This window comes from Psittacula echo (genome assembly GCF_963264785.1).
Source record: "Psittacula echo genome assembly, chromosome: Z".
NCBI classification, from domain to species: Eukaryota; Metazoa; Chordata; class Aves; order Psittaciformes; family Psittacidae; genus Psittacula; species Psittacula echo.
This window is the reverse complement of record NC_137742.1, coordinates 35,988,646-36,010,078: the sequence shown is the minus strand read 5'-3', so window position 1 is coordinate 36,010,078 and position 21,433 is coordinate 35,988,646. Positions and strand designations below refer to the sequence as shown.

At 37.0% G+C, this 21,433-nt stretch overlaps 1 protein-coding gene across 1 annotated transcript in view; it reads left to right on the top strand.

The window, feature by feature from the left end:
* Positions 1-20,838, top strand: part of BNC2 (basonuclin zinc finger protein 2) — a gene marked incomplete at both ends in the record, with an annotated part of 238,912 nt that extends 218,074 nt beyond the window's left edge. Inside the window, 1 exon segment of the mRNA XM_080637107.1 lies at positions 20,178-20,838. Coding sequence (XP_080493233.1) covers positions 20,178-20,838 — 661 coding nt within the window.
* Positions 20,839-21,433: the final 595 nt, after the last annotated feature.

Below are 21,433 nucleotides of genomic sequence, written 5' to 3'. Positions count from 1 at the left end.
GAGAGTATTATCACTAAGATTTTCATTGTAGTTTTGGATTCAGAATAGTGTATTTCTTGCCATCCTCTTAAGTAACTGGCTAGATAATAAATGTCATTATTCTTTCTGTGTGCCTGAGACCATGTGCATTCTCCTTATGTTTATAAGCTGCAAATTTTATTATATTTATTTTGTTTTCCCTGCAACTTTTAAAACAAGAAAAGCTTCTGTTAGATATATAGTAAATTATAAACAATACAAATATGTATATATATATACAAATATCTCCATATATGCATATCAAACCAAAGAACTAGGAAGGAGGAAAGGGGTGGACAGACAGTTGGATGAATAGATGGAGAGATAGAATGGAAGAACTGTGATAAAAGAGTTATTTACATACCCATGGGGTCATATAAAAGCAAACAGGAAACATTAGAAGACTATCCTTTCTTCTGTTCAGTTTTAAAACTAGCTACTATGGTGTTGCAAGAACAAGTAAATATTAGGAAAATAGTTATCTCTTTCTTTAGTAGAACTTGTATACCTCTCTATCCACTATGGTCATTTAATCTTCTTTGTCTTCTTTTCTGCATGTGAGCAACTCCCTTCCCCACTGATGGGAATCATGCACACTCAGAGAGGAGAGGCTAGACCCCTACATATTTTAAAAATCAGTCAGAGTATATTCTGCTGGCCCTTCAGATGACATCATGCCCTAGTTATGCTGCATCAATACTGAAAAAGTTGGGCTTAAACAGAAGCAGCTGGTCCATAATTGCTTAGGGTTGGGGGGGGGGGGGGTTTATACATTATTCTTTTTTATTTCTGAGGAAAATGTAATATAAATGGAGTTTATCAAGGTGATAGGATAGCACAATTATTTCATTCTTGTGGATAAAAGCTCTCGCATGCAATGATGATCATACTGTCATATAACTGTCTTGTTTATGGAGTTACCATGAGATTGTGTTGTGTCTTTTCCTTTACTTGTGTTTCATATTTTTCATTATGTTGTAAAAATTTAGCAGACACAGAAAGAAAATTAAACCTAGGTAAACATTTCACACACAGCTCCTGTATTTTTTTTTTTGTCCTCAATGAAAGTTGATTTGATTTGAAAGTGAATGTGTTATGTCATATAAAATGAAAGAAAGTTAGTTTTGAGGATACTGAGGAGCAAAAATGCACTATTTTGATGGAGAGCCCAGTCCCCAAATATCTCATGTCTTCTACTACCATTTATGAAATCCACTAAATAGAAAACCAGGCACAGTCATAAGAATAAAAGTTCAAAACGGATAACGAGGATAATCTAGAAAATTTCCATTTCAGTGGGATTAAGCAAACCACTGGACATGGAGCAGGTAAAACTAAATTAAGACTCCCTTCTTGGGATATCCTGGTAACTTTTATGAGACTGGAGTTTGACAAGGAAAGCATGCAGTGGCATAATCTATTCTGAGAGTAGATGTGTGCAACTCCTTTCAGTTCCTAAAATTGCGCATTTTGTTAGTTCAGAATTTGGCTTGATTGGTCTACTTCCTCAAGTGAATTAGGAAAAATCAGTCATGTGCTAAGCAGAGCAGCTTTGTGTTCAGCATGTGAAGTAAAAAGTGGTTATCTTTAGGATTTTGAATTTTACGCAATGTATTAAATGTCCACAGGAATCCATTGATAGATCATGCTTATTACTTAGCACAGTAGAGATTTTCTAAGAAGAAGATGGCTCTGGTGACATACATAAAATATTGCTGAGACAAAAACATTAAAAAAGGTCACATTTTGAAAATATTTTGTCAATTATGCAGGAGACTACTATTAAGCTTATGGAAAGCAAGCCATAAAATAAAAATGTGATTCAGGAACTTAAAATGCAGGCTGCATATTTAAAGATAAAATTATCATTTACATATCATTAAGTTCTGTAAGGCACAAGACCATCTTTTTGTATTATTCCACTAGTAACATTCAGAATATGTTTCAGTTATGTGTTGCACTTGGGACAGAAGATATTCATGGACATGTTACATCCTTTAATTGCAAAGATTTAAGAGTGGTTATACACATTAAAAAATTCAAGGTGTGGTAGAGTTTATATGCTTGTTCAGGCTTGATGTTTTTGTAAGTTCATTAACACTCCTGGTTTGCAGCAGTCATCTGGAAATGCCTTGAAAGAACTAAGTAATACTCTTATGGTTCATGGTTCCTGATAATTCTTTCATACACTTGAGAAAGAAACATCTTCAAAACTTCTTGGGCTATCCATTCTTTTCCAGAAGTACCATGTCTAGGAACTTCCAAAAATGAAAACATATGTACAACATATAAAAGAACCTAAACATCTTAAACATTATTTTCTAATCCTAATACTTCCTAAAAAAAAAAAAAAAAAAAAAAAAAAAGGGTTTTTTACAATAGTTAGGAAGTGAAAGTTAGATTTTTTTTTTAGATTTTTTTTTCCAAACTGTTTAATGGCCCTAGAGAGTTTTCATTTTGTTATTATTTTTTGCTGATATTCTTTTTGAATATATACATTTGTTTTAGAAAGAGTCATTACATAAGTGTACAATTTCTAGCTCTTCAGATTATGGAAAGCATCTCAAAGACAACTGGATAACTAAATTTAATAGCATTGCAAAGTGAGAACTTCCTCCAGCCACTTAAATCAATTTCACTTTAAAGCGCAGAAGCATCTTGCTATTAACTGCTGTACAAGAAATAAGAAATAGCTATGTAAAAGTACAATAATAATTCCTGGATAATATTTGTTGTGTATGGGTGTTCCATTTTGGACACATTATAAAAAGCCTGTGTAATTTGCTTGCGATGTGAGTCACATAGTCTTTGAGTAGCTAGAGAAGCTTAGGATTTCTTTGACAATTAAAATTAAATGTTTTTTCAGTACTATCTTAATGAAATCAGAATTCTAGCTGTCCCATAATATACAGAGTAGCATGAATTTAACTTTTCATAATTTTATTAACCATATTACTAGTATTGTAATATTATTAATCTATTACTACCAGTTAGAGGTCTAAAACTCATTGCTCTAATTATGTTCTAAAAGAAAATACAAGCTTATATGGAGATAAATAACTTTGGATGATCACTTTTTTTTTTTCCTTTAGAGGCATCTGATGTGGCTTAAGACATTTCCAGTGTAATTCTAGTTAATTAAAGATTTGACTGTATTCCCCCTGTCCTGAACATACACAAAATTCCAAATTGTTGATAGTGTAGCTCTTGTAAAATAGTCTTTGCAAGGGTGGGGTTGTGGTGCAAACTGCTAATCACCAGAGGCAGCAGATCACGTCAGGAGCAAATGCAGTGCTGCTTTGACTAAAGGTATTTCTTTATCTATGTCACAGCTGCAATCCTCCATCGTGGAATGCATCCTTTAGTAATTTGTGTTCAGAGTTGACTAAATCTAGCTTCACCATTGCTGCATCCTTTGTGCCAAAGTCAACTCCTGTACAAACATCCTTCTGCCAGAAAGGTTGGAATATCTTCTCTAATCTTTGACTAAACACTGATATTCCGTGTAAATTCAGGTCAAGGTAACTAGAAAATTCAGTAGTCCCAAATTACACATGTATTTTCAACACAGGACAGAAGAACGCAAAGCAGAGTCCTGGCCCTTCCTGTCAGTGACCCAGTAATTCTGTTTTCCCTTCTAAAAATGACACGGTATTGCTTTTGAATATTTGAGCCATTCAAAACCAATATTGAGCCTAAATTTTTTTAAAGAGCCTTTTTTCATCGTTCTTCTGAGCTACAAGTAACATCACTCATCAAAACAATCTTATAAAACCTATATCTTTCTTGTCCTTGAAGCACTACACTTGTGAAAACCGCTTTTTTCCATATCCCTATGCCATATTCCCATTTTACCTCCATATTGGCGCTATTAAAATCTCTGGTTTTTAAGATAGGCCACAGCATTAGTAACAATATGTTACCATGATTTCCTTTCTCTCAATGCATGCAAAATAAATTAACTTTCTGTACTTATTCAGAGGAACAAAGCAAGAACTTTTCACTTTGTCTTCCTGCTACTAAAGCAGGACTATTAATTTCTCAGGTTTGTCTTTAAATTTTCTCACAAAGTGAGCTTGTGTGTGTGTTCCATAAGATGGGAAGGGTGACTGAGCCCCATGAATAAATTTAAAAACAAAACAATATCTGCTCAGGGTGACTTATAAATAAATATGAGGCAACTATTGGTGCCAAGTGTGATCATGCCACTTGATTGCTAGTTAAATCAGTCCAGATTTAAACATGTAAACTTCTTGATTTGTATGGAGCAAGACATCTGTAGGTGGTTTATTAAAACCTGCTGATGTCTCCAGAACTAAATTTGTGTGGATAGAGGCCTCTGAGTAGCTGTATTGAAAAAGCAAAGATGTACTTTTTGTCTGGTTACCTGACTTCCAGCCGTGTACAGGTATGCTTGAATAAATTAACATCAGTTACCTATGATGAGCCACTGCATACATTATCAAGGGAGATGAAGATGTAAGAAAGCTGCTACCTGCCTCATGTTATCACCTCCTTGACACAACAGCACCTATTTTGTCATCATCCTACTATGCCTGGGATATTCTACAGATAAGCTTTTAGAGAATTATTTTCTATAAATGCACTCAATTCTAGGGACAGATAGCTCCAAGAAATAAGATACTTCACACCAGTCCGTAATTATTACTGTATTCCCCCTAATATAATTAGCTGTCATATACAGCTTGAATTTCCTACAATAATAACAAGGAAATCAGGTTTTAACATACTAGGTGTTTGATGGACTCCTTGACAAGAGTCAAAAGGGCTTTTTTATCATTTTTTTAAGATGTGAACATATTTATTCCTATACTATTGTTTCTGGACATGAATGCAGTACATGAAGAGACTAGCTGCATTATCCAATACAATTGTATGGTTCATACATAAGGTTTTCTCTTGCAGCATCACTAAGTTGTGTGTCATTGCAAATGTTCACGTAACTCTTCCTTACAAAGAAAACCTGGATCATAAAGTAACATTTTGTGCCACCTCAAACACAAAGCTAACTTCTTCTGTGAGTATTCATGTTGAAAGCATACTGCCTGTCATAATGGATACTCATCAGTTTGAACAAGAGAATCAGAATTAAAATGAGAATGCATAGAACTACTTACTTAATACAATTTTTTTTTTTTTTTTTTTAAGAAATAAACTGAAACAAGCCCTAGAGAGGCTGCTCATGTGAGTAAACATGTTTATGTGAGTAAACATTGCAGAATCAGCTCTGGTATGGAGGGAGGTCTTTTCCAGCTACACATATCCATTTATTTTGGGTTTGAGTTGGAGGTTGTAGTTGTTTTTTAAAATGATTTTCTGACTTCAGTATCTGGTTAATTTTTGGTACACAAAATGATATCACTTTGAGAGCAAGAGTTCTGTTTCTTGTGCAGTGCAAGAGTCTCATTTTTGTGTAAACATGCAGTATAAGTCAAGGAATTTTCAGTGATCTCAAAAGTTTTATTTAAATAAACTGCTACACCAGGATTAAGATGGATGGTGGATACTAGCCAAAAGCAAAACATGCATGGAACAATATTTACCCCTGGTCCCCTGATATGTGTTGTGACAAATAGGGTAAATGTTTAATTTGTTTTATGTTTAATGAAAGGGATTTTTTTGGAAGACAGGACTGGGAACATGAATGCTTATTCATAATATCCTGCCTGTCCCTAGGTTTATAGGAAATAACTGGAAGAACCAAAAATCTTCTACAGAAAGTGGGAGAAAACTGAGTATTTTCTACTTACCTGAGTAAATGTAAAGCTGTTCCCTGTATGTAGAGACGTCCTATCTTTCTGAGTGTCTTTCGGAGGTGGGGTAAACAAAATGTCTACCTACCTTAATTCCTGCGGAGAAAGACTCCTAATGTTCTTTTAAACTTAACAGCAGAAGACTGTAATATTTCTGCTGCTATGGAGGAAGCTGTACTTTACAGCTACAAGATAGCACCAGGGAACTACTCCCAAAAGCCTGGATGCATGAAAATGGAACAAGACACTGCAGCCTGAGAGATGTAGTACTCTCAGCTGGAGGAGTCTGGGGAGAAATAATGAAAGGGGGAGGGAGACACATCTGTGGCTGGAATGGCTGTATATTTACTGGCCTTTGGAGTTACAGCTCTTGATGAAGGAGAGAGACACCAAGTACGCAGATAAACTCTGTCATATATACATATATGATACATCCATTTGTCACCTGTGCTTTTCTGTCTAAAAAGAGAAAATGTCACCTGAAGAGAAGAACTTTACATCAGCTCTTATGGCCTAACTAAAGATTACTTGTAGATGAGGCCATTTTCTTCTACCCTTAGTGATGATGCTGATGATGCTCCCCACCCTAGATGTGAGCCATTTTATTTATTATTGTGAACTGAGTGACCGTGCTGGGGCAAATATGAATTAAAGTTAAGTTTACCTGAAAGTAAGAAAACTGGTGAGGCAAGTCCTAGAAGAACAATAACCCACAAAGGAAAAAAAATTAACAGGTGTATATGACTGCAAATAGCTAAAACAGTGTTTTGAAGGATAGTGTGCTAGTCCTGTGCTATATCTAGACAGAGGCGGACATTGTTCACAGTTGGCCTCATCCCAAAGATGCAGTGATTCCTAGGGTTTGTGTGGTCAGGGGGTATTATTTGAAGTAGAATTATGAAGAAGGTGATCAGTGTATTAAAACAAAGCTCATTTGGGTTCATGTTCACTGTTTTTTGACAAGATAGCTCTTGGCTAGTAGGCACAGGTAGATTGGTTAAGAATTGCAGGAATCATTTTGCTGTAGCTAGTGATGTCTAAGGCACTGGCCTGAAGGTGGGTTTGCAACAGATGCATGAGAAGGGAGTGTTTTGCACTTTAGTACGTCTTATTAAAAAGATTTTACTCAAAAAGATTTGTCAATTTGTGGGCCCTGGAGATAAGAAAACTTAAAACACAATCTCTCTAAATATGGGACACCTTTTCATGGTTACACAAGTTGCTAGTGGTTAGCAAATGTGACAGGGCATAATAGCAAATTGGTAAAGTAGAGCCTATAATTGCAGGAGTATATTGCGAGATTAGAAACAGTTAAGGAAAAAAATAACCAGACTATATACTGTATAGGCACTGCAAGTGCACTGCAAGACACTGTGCACAGCTTTTCACTACTCCTTAATCCTGACCTGCAGTACTCACCACCTGCGCTTCTCTTCAGAAAAGATGGCCAGCTGTGCCATCAGTATTTGTGATATTATGCCTTAGGTACTAGAGTTGAAACCACTGTTTCATGTTTCATGGTATTATGCTGTAGATACTACAATAGAAACCACTCATTTGCATCCAGCAGGTACAAATAAAACGTTCCCAGCGGTATTAGAGGTACCTCATATGGTAGGTCAGGACCTGAGGCAACACAGAAATCTCTCAGGTCCAATACCACTTATGGCTCATCAGATGCTGAATGTTAATGGCAAGCACTGGATATTTCCTGACAGAAGTTTTAAGCCCACCACTTCTGAAGAAAATCCAAGGCTTTTAGTAGTGCTTTCTACTTCCCAGCAACTTCTTTTAAATGAGCAGTTTGCCTTGTGCTAAGCAAGTTTGTCTCTCTCCATTTTTGGTTTTGTTTTGTTTGTTGTTTTTTTTTTCTTTTAATTAAGAGCTCATTTTGCATTTAAGCTTGACCTAAAAAGCATTACTTAAAAAGATCTCTCTAAGAAATAATTTAAGATTTTTGCCATAAGGCACCTGCAAGCTTTGTATAAATGGACCTGGAAGAGAAATGAAAGAGTTTTAGATTTGCCAAATACGTACACTGTTATAAAAAAGGAACAATTGCAGGACTTTGTTGGCATTGTGAATAAATGTAATGTGCATAGTTTTGTAAGGGGGAAAAAGGAGGAGAGAAAGAAAGGATGGGATTGCAATAAGATATTTTTTACTATCATTTTGGTTTTGCCTTTTTTTTTTTTTTTTTTTTTTTTTTTGAAGAGAAAGGGAAAAAAAACCCAAACCTAAGCTGTATGTCTGTGTCAAACTGTATGAGTGTGAAACATAAACTGTAAATTGTAAGTTTTAGAAGCTGTTATTTCCAATGTTACTGATTTTGATTCTAGTGCTTTACAAACTTTATTGCTTGTTTTATTAACTAGGGAAAAGTGTTGCCTGCTTCCAGTTAAGTACATTTTTTTCTTTCTCTCCCTCTTCCTCTCTCTCTCTCCTTTTCTTTGTTATGCCAAAATAAAAAAGCAAGTACACTTCAGCCATTTACAACTGAAAATACAAACAGGACAGAGTTAATTTTGTTGTCCGTAAATCTTACATTGTAGTTTTGTGTTTAATGCACAAAATACATAAATAAAAATATCCTAAACATGTATATATGTGTGTGTCTGTGGATGCATGTACTGAAAGAAAACCTATACACAGTTGTGTTGGTAGATAAAAATTTAAAATTACACTGGATAGAAGGAGAACTTGGATTCCCACTCAGAAAAGGTAAATGAGCCCTTGTTTCACAAAAAAGATGCACACAGATGATACATTGTGCAGGATTTCATGATGGGAGGAGGCAGGCCCTAGCAGAAAGGATAACAGATCCTGTGCTGGATGTCTCTCAGGTTTGATAGCCAGATAGGGGAGCAGCACTAATTCTGCAGTCTTTTTAGTCTGTTCCGTCACAGAAGTGGCACTGCTGGGTCAGTCAGCTCACTAGTAATTGTGTTTTACAGACTTCTAAAGCAATTGGCTCAGTCAGTCCCAATTCAATAAAAGTGGAGAGCGAGAGTGAAGAGCACTTTTGTTCTATTTTTTACTTGAAATTATTTCATTCAGCAGTCTGTCTTTTTTATTACCAAGATTTGACATTAGCACTCCAAGCTATATTAGCATCCATTTCAGCAGTTCAGTAATGGTATTAAAAAAACACTTAACTTCAACGGTGAATGGTTGTATGACAGTACCATAAAAATCCACATTAAAAAAAAAATACTTACGTATTTGTCCCTACAAATTATTTTTCACTTGTTTAACCACTTCAAAACTACACTGTCTTGACTGGTGTTTGCAAGAGCTGTAGCAGCAGGGAAGGCTTGTAAAGGAGGTGAGAAGCAGCTGCAGCAACAGTGGCGTGAAAAAATTAAGACGTTTATAGAGGAAAAATGTAATAGGAACATGCAAGTACACATACATGCACAATAAAGACCTCTCATTATGGGTGGGTGCCTGTCATCCAACTGAAGTAAGATTTTAAACTCAAATCACTCAAGGTAAAATCTTTGGCATCTTCCACATTTATGGGATTTAATTTTGAACCCAGCATTCTCCAAGCTTGGGATGGCAGCCTAACTATCTTGGCACTTGCAGCACACTCATAAATGACTGCATTAGGTTCTAAATTTTGATTAAACATTCTGTAATTAATCAATGGTAGACATGAAGCTGTTGGCAAAGTCCAGAGCTGCAAAATGTTTAAGACATAAAACATTACAAAGTAATTAGAATGTGCTCCTTCAAGAGAAGGATTGCCTTCAATAAAGAGGTAAATGATAGCATCATGTTTATTGTGGACGTAGGCAGCCAGTGCAATATGATAAACTGCAGGAGATACACATATCAGTAATCATCCACATTATTAGTGTCATTAATCATAATTCTAAAAATATGACAGCAGCAGCCAACTTTTTGACCAATTTTGCCTCTGCCTGTTGGCCGTTATAACTTCACTAATAGACTGCAGAGCTCCTGTGTGTGGCAGTTTGCATTGAGAATGGAAGGTTAATTATATTTGAGCTGCTGATTCCTTCTCTCCTCGGAAAAGACTGAGCACTTTGACAATCCCCGGAGCTCACTGCTGTTAAACCAGTAAAAGTACTTTATTGAAATTTTCTTTGTTGGTCAGGAATGAGTAGATGTTTCAAATGAGATATAAGCGCCAGGCTGGGACGGCCGCTAATGTTTCTTCCAAAATAATCCTTGGACAGCAAGCTGAACTCATACTTCCCTTAGATAGCTTTGCACAGTCTCTTGTGGATGGGTAAAAAGTTGAGAATTTAATAACTGCTGACAATAGTATGTATGGAAGAATCTCTTAGGATTGAAATTACTGAGGAGTTGGGACGTCAGTGAAGGGAGGTTATAGGGTAATCAGCTATCAGTTGACCTGAAAGGGGTGCTTATTTAGTAATGTAAAATTACTAATAGAGGAGCCCTGTAGAAGTGCCACATTGTATTTGCATTTGTAGTTCCTCTGGTATTATACAAATAAACACAGACTTTTTAGACAAACAAAGCAGTGGGAATGAGAATTACCTTTGTGTTGTGACCAAACGAAATGGTTTATTTATTTGCCATGGAACCCGAAATCATACAAAACTGTCCTTGGATCTGAGGATTTATTATGAATTTGAACTTGTAATGCAATTGGTAAATAGTCTATGAACCTTCCAAGCAAATAATGTACTGCTGTTATTAATATCTAGGAGAAAAGAATTGGTTTCAAAACAGAATTAGGGGAAGCTATGTGTTCTGGCTGAGTTTTATCTTTTTTGCATTTACTGAAACTTGAAACTTAGTAAAATTCATGAGTGAGATGCTGAACTGAAGGGCCTGTTTGCATAAAATCTTGCAAAATTATCACATTTTACATGGCTGTTGTAACAGTGAAATAAAATAAAGGGTGAAAACGTCTGATTTTTTTACAACGTGTAATATTTAGATTATTTAGGGTTGAAAAGAAATGTTAATTCGTGCAGTTCGGCACAGATTCTGTGTGGAAGTTGCCTCAGTACTTCTTAAGAGGAAATACACCTTGTGTGAAGAAAGAGCAAAATACTTCTACACACAGGAGATGAGAGCCTAACACTTGTCTGCTATGCAGTGCACAGGGATAAACTTTTCCATAGAGTATGTGTAGATGTGTAGGTTATGGCAGTTGGACTGATTGTTAATGGTGCTGAGTACCTGTAATTTCCATTGAAGAATTTTGTGGTACATCAGATGACCTTCTCATGCATGTAACATTGCTACACTGAATTAGTTCACTTAGGAAATATTCTGTCAGATAAATCTTTTTATTCTAAACTTTCTCAACCAGTTCGGATGTTAGACAAGAGTGCTGGCTATTTTGTAATGAGTCTGTTTTGCTTCCAGGCAGCTAGTAAAGTGAGAGGTTGAAGTGTTGCAACACAATTTTGATCGTTTCTGAGTAACTTGGCAAGTACGCCAGTGGTTGTGCTTTTTGTTTGTAATATCTTTTGATCTTTAATGGACAACAATAGTAATATATTAAGAGAGCGACATGACCTTGATGCTTCTGAGCACACACAGCTGTTGTGAAAGTGTAATTCTGTTCACACCGTAAGGACCGTCTCACTAAACACCTCAACAGGTATGTACTGAATTATTGGGCCTTTCAAGAATCCTGAACCTGTCAGATTTTACATTTAAAATTGTTTGGTAGCAAACATTGCCATCAGATATCAGTTCCACATTTAACCTGAATATTTGCGCACAGTCGGCTATCCTGCCTCCTCAAATGCCAGCTCCCCATTGACATTTTTTATGCGTTCCACAGTGATGACAAATTGTTTTCAGACTGTAACTGTGGATTAAGTATGCAAAAGGCATGTTTGCCACTGCCAACAAACCAATAATTCTCACTAACATCTTCAGAGTTACAACATTTATAAAGTTGCAAAGTGGAGTAAACAAACCATCTGTTTGGCTTTACCATATATGTCATGCTCTCTTATTAGCATATTACGATTCATTTAGTAAACAAATTTGGTGATTTCGTTCATGTCAAAGTTAGAGGGAGCTTGAAGATGATTAACATTCCTGGGACAGGCACATTAATACATTGCTTCCTCTGCAAAGTTAAATGGCTTCTCAGGAGAATCACCCCTTGTTGACAAGATGAGACTGTCAATTTTGTTTGCCTGCCACATTAGGGGCCGTAAGGGGATGGGAAGCTTTGAGAAAGAGGAGCCGTGTAGGCAGCATAATTCACTGCGAATTGAAAAAAGAAGTCTAATTCTGATAAATGGTCGACCCCAATACATCCTACCTGTTATTACAACAGACGTGCCGTATCTGTGCAGTAAATTAGTTAAACCCCTGAAGAGTTTGATGGGAGCTTATCTTCAAGTGAATAATTTGAGTGTAGAGGGAGCTGTCTTCGTGACCAGTGTGAGTGATTTGTTTCATATTGAAAGGGATTGAAATGACTGGGCTCCACATCTTTAATTTGCAAGAACTTGCTTGTCCTTTATTTCCTGTATTTAATAAGCACTGTTTTTTTTCACTTTTTTAATAGGTGCTGAACTGTATTTTACCTTTTGGATTTTCTTCCTATGAAAGGTTAATATTTTTCAGATTCTATGCAATTTAAAGCCTCAAGAACTGATGTTATTACCCAAACTGTTCATGTAGAAATGCCGTGGTTTCATTGGGTAGTATAGTATTTTGTCTTCATTTATTGTTCTAACATGTAACCCCTATCTCTACTTTTCTCCTTACATTTCGAGGCAAACTAAACGTGATCAAATATATGAAAGTGCTACTTCACAGGCTGAAACCTTGGCTCTGTTCAGATAAATGGGAATTTTATAGTTTTGGTCAGATGAGGATTTCAAACCTTTATTATCTTTGCTTAGATTTATGGATTTTTTTTTTAACTAAAACCAAACAAATAAGCAAACAAAACTGTGTCAAAACCTGCTGATAGAGTGGCAAAATTAGAACAAAATTAACTGAGAAAATAATTTCTTTAACAGTTTCCGTTACTAATTAGGAACTGTTTTATTGTTGATTCTCTTAAGTAAATGTGGGAAATTATTGCTGCTTCCTTCTCAAAGAAATATCAGAATTAGGGCCACATCTTTTCTCATAAATATGCACACTGTTATATTTAGCCAGAGTCTTACTTTCTGGTTCTTTGATTTTAGCTGCATGAAACCCAGCACTTTCAGTCTGCACAGATACTGAAAAGCATAAAATTCTGGGTTTACTTTCTGTTATGTTCACATATTCTGAGCCTTTCTCTGAGCATCAGGCTTAAATAAGCAGGAAAGGAACATGAAATTGAGGTAAGACCACAATACTTTGCTGAAATTTTTAAACAAACCCATAAATCTTAATTGACACCCTTTGAGGTGAAAAGAAACAAAAAGAACTTTGCTTTAACATTTAATTATAGTAATAATGTAGGCTGAATACTAAGCTGAAGATAGGGGTGGAAAAAGTCTCATGGGAGGAATAACTAAAGTTTCCTTGTTTGTGATATTTTAAACCAGATGACAGTGCTTAGTTTTAGACTGAATATAGCAGAATGATACCTTGTACATGGAGCCTGTACAATCTGAGCAGTTACTTCAGGATCCAACTTTAAGAAGAGGTTTACCAATCTTTACATAAACCATCAGACGAATGTATCCTGCTTTTGATTTTGTAGTAGAACATTCTTCAAACTGCTGAAGATTGTGTGGTTTCATGTTTTGTAAACCAATGGAGCTTCTGTCTTCTGAAAAAAACCCAAAACAAACACTAAAACAAACCCAAACAAATCTACTATTACCTGAAAGAATTTAACATAAAATAATTTAATGTTGATTTTTAATGCATTAAGTCTCCAAATATAATTTTAATGTATTACTTAATGCTGGGATCACTTACTGTATCTTAAAGAAGAGCTGCCAAAGACTGATGGCCCCCTGCTGTGACCTCCTGTCTGTGATTTCTTTGCAGTGTTAGAACGATAGGATTGGGTGGTATTACTTTAACAAATAGTGTATTTGCCAGAAAATGCATTTTCAGAACATTTAAGTAAAACAGATTGGGATGCTGATTTATTTGGAAACATAGGAAGAAAAGGTGTGGTGGGATAGAACTAGAAATGTGGGAAATTATTCACTTCGGAATTTTAATGAACAATACAATGTGCTTTGACATTTGAGTGAGATTTTCATCAGGGAACTTTGTCACTTACAGCCAGCCAACAAGGAGCAAGAGGCCAATAGCTAGGACATTTAACTGGGACATTGGTTGGCTTGGCCTTTCTATCTGACTTCATCAGGGACTGGAAAATGGGTTTCCTGAGTCCCTAACCGACTGCCCTAACAGTTATGCTGCTGCTTCATTCTCCTCTCTTTTTCTGTTATCCCCTTAATATTTAAGTGTAATAATATTTTTCTCTTTCTAAAAAAGTTGAGCAAATAGTGCTTAATGTTTCCATTTTCAACAGCCTGCCCTGTCCCAAACTGTGAACAACACATTCCACCCAATTTTTCATGCAGTTAGATTTGTGCTCCATATAATACTTGAATTTAAATAAACAGGGTACTCTTTATCGTCTGAATTCCCCAACTCTGCTGTGCACATCAGAGAAGAGGCTTGCCCTTGTGAAGATAGGCATACAGGCACAGGTGCATCCGAAGTTGGCCTGAGTCATGCATAGAATTCACGCCAGTTCCTTTGCCAGGACAAATTCTACTCTCTGATACATTTCTCCTCACTCATTTCAGAAAGAAATAAGAAGACTGACTAAATAAAAATAAATTAAAATAAAGCAGCCATTTCATTTTTCTTTGCGACAAATGGATAGTAAATTAACAAAATCAGATTCATTGCCAGTGTAGAAAGAAACTGCCCAATCTGGATTTATGAGCTGTGTAAATGGCATGTACGTTTAATTGACCATATTTCCTAGGTCTTCTGTTGATGCATAGTGCATCTCTCACTACAGGAGCTTGCTAGTAGTAGGTGGGGTGGAACCGACAATGAATTCTAATTATGGAAGAATACTTCCATGAACTTCACAAAAGAAGGCAACTGTTGCCTGCCACCAGTGGGATCATACCCACAGTCAGAGATCTGCTGTAGTCACTGTAGCTCTCTGCATTGTGCTGCCACTAAAACTCTTTTCTGAAAGGGCAGTGGTGAATTAGGAGGTGAGATAACCTTACCACTTAGCCCAAACCACAGATTTCACATGTATCATCATATGGATGGATCAATAAGGATCTTTTTAGGTCAAATATTTTATGTTTTCTATACATATATCTACCTCTGCAATCCATTGAGGTTCTTCAAGGTTCTTTCCCTGCAGATACAGCAGCAAGTGCAGTGTAAAGGACACCAGATATGGTCTTAAATTAGCTGCCTCAGGTATAAGGAATAATGGAGCCACAGCAAGCTGAAGCTCAGCTGGTTTTGGCGTACCTTGCTGCAGGATTTTCCACCTGTTCTTGTGCACTGGCACAAATCACTGTGTCCAAGCTGTGCCTCAGCTTAATCATGGAAAATTGGTAACGTACCTGGGAGCAGTATTCAGAGAAGGAAATGGTAGGCATTGTAAATCACATCGGGGAACAGAACAGGTATAGCAGGAACCTATAGGTACCATGGAGAGGAGCAGATGAGCATATGACAAGGTGGCTAGCATTAGCTGAGAGCTAGTAGAGGACTTTGTTAGGATTTGAGAGTGAAAAAGTAGGGGAGAAGTAGTTGGATTAGGATAGAATATTTCAATTTGGTTTGGAGAAGGGGATCTGGAAACTACTGGAACAATTTAACATGGTTGAATAAGTACTTTTCTTAAAAAAAAAAAAAAGCAAGGAAAATCAGCACTGGATGAGAGGAGCAAAAAATAGTCACATTTATCAAGAGAAAAGATAATTTGGGCTTGGCCAATATTTGTGATGCTAGATTTTTCTTCTCATGTCTTTCTTGCTGCTGTTTGCAGCTACTTGGTCAGACTACATGTTGGCCACACTCTTCTGCCTTTACAGCTGAATAATGGCCTTCATAGCTTCAGAGCAAATCATGCTTCATTTCTGCCCCTAAGCTAAACCCTATTCTATCTGGCAATTGCCAGTGCTTGCCTTTTCCCAGAAAGTGTCTCTTTATAAACTTCTGTGTGTGTACTACTCCTCTTTCTAGTCTGCTTTTATCCATGCTCTTATTCCTTAGTTCCATTTTTTTTGATCATGGATCCGTTTTTTGTAGCTGTCTTTACATACATGGGCATGTTCCTCCTACACATAGCTTTTCACAAAGAAACCTTGGGAATGATGCTCTGAATCCTGAAAGATACCATCTTTATGCGGGGCACCGTAGAAGCAGCACCTTGCATAGTATACTCAGTCTGTGTCTCATGGTGCAATGCTACATTTAGTTGTGTAGCAGATGGAAAAGGGGCATAGGGTCTGTCTCTGAGCAGTCTAGACTGGTGCATCTATGAAAATATACTTTTCCTTCCTTCCTATCCCAACAATCATTCAGCTACTGGACATGTGAGTTGCTCGTATCTTCAGCGCACAGTATTTTTAATTCTGAGGTTTTAGCCTCTGTGACTCTGGTTTTGTTATAAGATTTCAAAACTTGATGTTGAAATAAATGAACATTTTCTAACAATTTGTTCGTCCCATCCCTACCAGGATGGTTTTGCATATGATATTTAGGGAGAGTATTAAACACAAGTGAAATAGATTAAGAAATGAATGTAAAAGAATCAATTCTTTTGAACTGTGGTTGCATAATGGAAATCGACTGCTATGAATGAACCCATGTTCAGAAGTTATGAACAGCAGAGCTAATGCACTGCCATGAGTTCATCTTTATTATTGCATTACACCTGAATCAATTGACAAAGTAGCTTCTTTTTAAGGCTAGGAATGGCACTTAATTGAATAAAAGTCAATGTAATTATATTAGGAGAATCCAACAGTACTGCTGACAGCGGAAAAGGGACACTACTGAGCAGAGTGCCAGAACTGGTCCGCACATTTCTGCACATCGTTTGCCTGACAGATATTATGGGCTGGTACATACTTTAACTAGATTACTGATTGCCACTGCTGTAAGTGAGAATTGAATAAGAGAAGCATCTCTTCTTATCAGAGCATCAGCAGGGTTTGCATCCTTACACTGGTCTTTCTCAGAATGGCCTCTGTCCATCTGGGGCTCAGTGGCCCTCTTTAATGTAGTAATTTATTCTTATCTCTTCATTCAGTGAATGCTGGAGTTATTTTCATTGCATGCCTGGCTGCTGTTTTTCACAGCAGCAAACCAAGGAAATAGGAACACAGATGCATGGAAATAGTTACAGTTATCCTGACTAGTTTCTACACTGCAGCAAATTCCTGTACCAGGGGAGTGAGGGAGAGAAATCAGAAGAAATAAACACTTGAGCACTTTATGAGTAGTTTGCAGTTGGCATTATGATGATAAGCACAAATGTGCTTTTATGGTCATGTAATAATGCTGGTCAGTGTGGACAGGCCTTCACAGTAAGCATTTCCTGTACTGCACTTAGCAACTTTACATGGAATTGTATGCCATCTGACACCAGCAAGGCAGGGGACTGCCAGGACTACTGTTTATCATTCATGTATGTCTGCACTGCATGTATCTGCTCAAAACTCATTTGTGGATGATAATGGGGATGCTGTGAATTTGTTTTGATTAATTTGCCTTATGTTTTTCATATTGTGTGTTTGAGTCAGTTTCCATCAGGACAACAGTATAAGTGACAACTGACAAAAATACAGTTTCACAGTCAAGACTTTTAAAAAGTCTGTATTTTATTGGTTTCAGATATTTTTTTCTTTTTCTTTTTTCTTTTTTTTTTAAAAACTACATATGTGTGGACTGGAATGTGAATTTGTTCTCTCTCTCTCCTCCCCCCCCCCCCCCCCCTTTTCTTTCTTTTCTCCTCTTTTCTCTCTCTTTTGTGATCTCAATTTAGCAAAAGATTAGAAAGCTGATCTTATCACAAGGTAAGCTCAGCCTTCCTAAGTGCAGTGTGGGGATATGCATAATTACACTTCTGCTCCCTAAAAAGGCAATGGTGCTATACTTGCTTGTGTGAAAGAAGTATTTCCCATGTGGGAAAAACAAGGAATACTCTCCACTTTTTCCACCCTTGACCATACCTCTCAACTGTTTCTCATCAGGAGAGAAATTTTCCATTCTAGACCCTCCCTTACTGGAATAATTGCATCCCAAGCAGACAAGATTCAATTAGACTGCAGTTCAGTATCAGTTTTATGTCAGAGAACAGTTACCTGCATTTGCAGGTGAGTGGGACAGATCGCTTCTATTGCTGTGTTCTGTATTTATTCCCAAAAGTTATGTGCAAAAGGCAGATGGATCACAAAGAAAGTGATAGAAAATTACAGAAATTAACTCCACATCAGTTTAATCTTCCTATATTTGCATTTTCCTTACTCATCTGCATTGTACTGCTATACCCTGTTTGAGACTTCAGTTAGTTGAGAGATATGTTTCAAAGGGTTTCTTAAAACAAAAGCTTCAAGGAAATTTTGCTGATAGCTATTGTTCCCCTTTCCCCTCACGTTCCTTTTTTTGGGGGAGGGGGGGTTTGGGGTTTTTCTTTTTGGTTGGTTGGGTTTTGTTTGTTTTTACTGTAGGTTCTGAATGTCTGTAAAATATTTGATCCTTGTTGTGCCTTCCCTTGCCAATTTTATACTTAGTGCTTTTTTGCAAATTAAAGTATTCCTATGTTAAAACTCTCTATTTCTCTCTCTCTCTCTCTCTCTCTTTTCCTTCCCCTTACACCCCCCTTACCCCCCTTCTTTTCCCTCCTACATTTGGGCTCTGATCTGCAATTTATAATGGGCAGACAGACTGGTGAGTCTGCATGTTGTAAATTGCGGGTTTGGGTCCTTAGCTTGCAAAGAATGTTACGCAGTAGAACTTCGCTAATTGTTTTTTTACTGACTTGAAAATCCAGTCACCCTCCAAAGAAACTGAATAAATATTTGTTGTTTCCTCAGCAATGGTGCACATTCTGAATAGTGAACCCTAAAGTTTTCTAATACTGAAAACTTTATACTGATTTCTTATTATTAAGCACTTTGACAAAACAAGCATGTTCTGTGGTCAGAGGTCTTTGATGTCTGTCATGCTGTTTGTTGGTTGCATTGCTAATTCAGAAAATGCTGTTTTTCAAAGAGGATTTCCTGACACTACTGCAAATCAGTGAGGTTCTACTGCAGTGGGTAAATAAAGCCAATGTCAAAAGTGGAGAGTAGAATGCAACATTTAAAATAATAGGTGGCTTTACACAGTTACTAACCCAAAGGCTTACATTTTGTTTGCAAGCGTAGAACTTTATTTCTTGAGAGCAAGGGCCTAGATTCTGTAATATATATTTTAACTTGCAGCTCCTGGAATCTGGTCCAAACCACTGACGTCAGTGACAGCTTTTCCAGTGTCTCTTGAGCACCCACACTGACTTCAGCATATACTTAAACCAAAGGCCATGCTCAAGAGTTTTAATTGATTTGGGGCAAAATTCTCATTGCCATTAGTAGGGTCTTTTTGCTGGAAATTACACTGCTTGGATCACTGAGCGCTGCATTGGACACACAACTGGGAAAAGCACAGAGAGGAGTGTCAGTGTCCTCCCAGAAGGGTGGAACCAATGACTTTGGCTAAGATTTTAGGAAACTTACATGTAGATTACAGAGACTTGTTCTTCTAAACCCTTCAAGTCTTTACATCTTGGTTTGGCCCAATTCTGAATCCCTTTATACCAGAATTAAATTATCAGAATCAGGACCTCTGACTATGTATCATTCAGTTACCTTTATTTTTTTTCTCCTCATATATTTCACTTACACAGTTATGTGAGTACCTACATATATATATATAAACAAAAGATATATTTATATGTATGTACAAATATATAAGGATATGGATATAGAGACAGACATAGATACGAACACACACAGATACTGCATATATTAATAATATTTTCTCTTGAAGCAAGGCTTTTAGGAAGGCCAGCAGGGATTCAGAAACCAAGAAGAGCATTTTGCATTTGCTGCCAGTGCAATTTATTATTTTGTAAATATCAAATAAAAGGGTTGTAGCTGCTGCTGGGGACTAATGTTGAGGAGCAGTAGCTGAAAAGAAAAATAATATGAGGGTGTGGGGGTAATTTGCTTGTTTTGGATTGGTTTTGTGTTGAAATTTGTTCATTTATAACAAGATTGAATTTTCCAAGAAACATGGATTGGGGAATTTTTATGATAGATTATTGATAAATCAGAATTTGGATTTGGTGCTTGATGACTGTACGTTTAATCAAAAATAACATACATTTTTCATTTTCTCCCTTCCTTCTTCCTTTCTCAGACACAGTGCTAACATAAACCTGCACCGTAAACTGTTGACCAAAGAACTGGATGACATGGGCCTGGACACCTCACAGCCTTCTCTTAGTAAGGACCTCCGTGATGAATTTTTGGTGAAGATATATGGCGCTCAGCATCAGATGGGGCTTGACATAAGGGAAGACACCTCCTCACCTGCTGGTACTGAGGATTCCCATATGAATGGGTACGGCAGGGGCATATCAGAAGACTATATGGTCCTAGACCTGAGCACCACCTCCAGCATCCAGTCCAGCAGCAGTATTCATTCCTCAAGAGAATCAGATGCAGGAAGTGATGAGGGCATTCTCCTGGACGACATCGATGGGGCAAGTGACAGTGGGGAATCTGCCCACAAAGCAGATGCCCCTGCCTTAGCTGTAGGTATGGGCACTGATGTCCCAGGATCCCTCATGTTCAACAGTGTTTCGGTGAGCAACGGTGGGATAATGTGTAACATTTGCCACAAAATGTACAGCAACAAGGGGACCCTCAGAGTGCACTATAAAACAGTGCACTTGCGAGAAATGCACAAATGCAAAGTCCCTGGGTGCAACATGATGTTCTCCTCTGTCCGTAGCCGAAACCGGCACAGTCAGAACCCCAATCTGCATAAAAACATTCCCTTCGCTTCAGTAGATTAGTTCAAGGATGGACACAGCATAATGCCAGCTCTCAGAGAGGGCCCACCACATCTGAACTGCCATATACAGTCTCCCTTTATATATATATATATATAAAAATATACATATATATATAATCTTTTTCTTTTCTTTTTTAACAAAAGAAACACCAGGTGCTTTTTCCCCTTTGTTGGTTGTTGGGTTGTTTTGTGTTTTTTTTTTTTACATTTTTTTGGGATAGAAAGAAAAAGGTGGGATCTTTAATTTGAGGGAACAGACCCTTCACAAAAAAAGCCAACAAAACCAAGAAACAAACCCACAGAAAACTTGCAGTTGTCCCTAGTTCTATTAGAATGTTCTTGGTCATCTCCAAAAGGACAGTTTTACTCATGACTTTTGCCTGAAAAAAGAATGAAAAACAACAACAAAAAAAAAGCAAACAAACAAAAAGAGAAAAAAAATCTACTTAGTTGTCTTTGTGTCTTTTAAGCATTGGGGATAACGTTCTACTAAGCATGGCTGTTACACTTGTATATATATATTGAGCCTTGACAGGCCTATGATGTAAAACAATTGTATTGATGGTGGTTTAACTCTTATTTTTTGCTTACTTTTT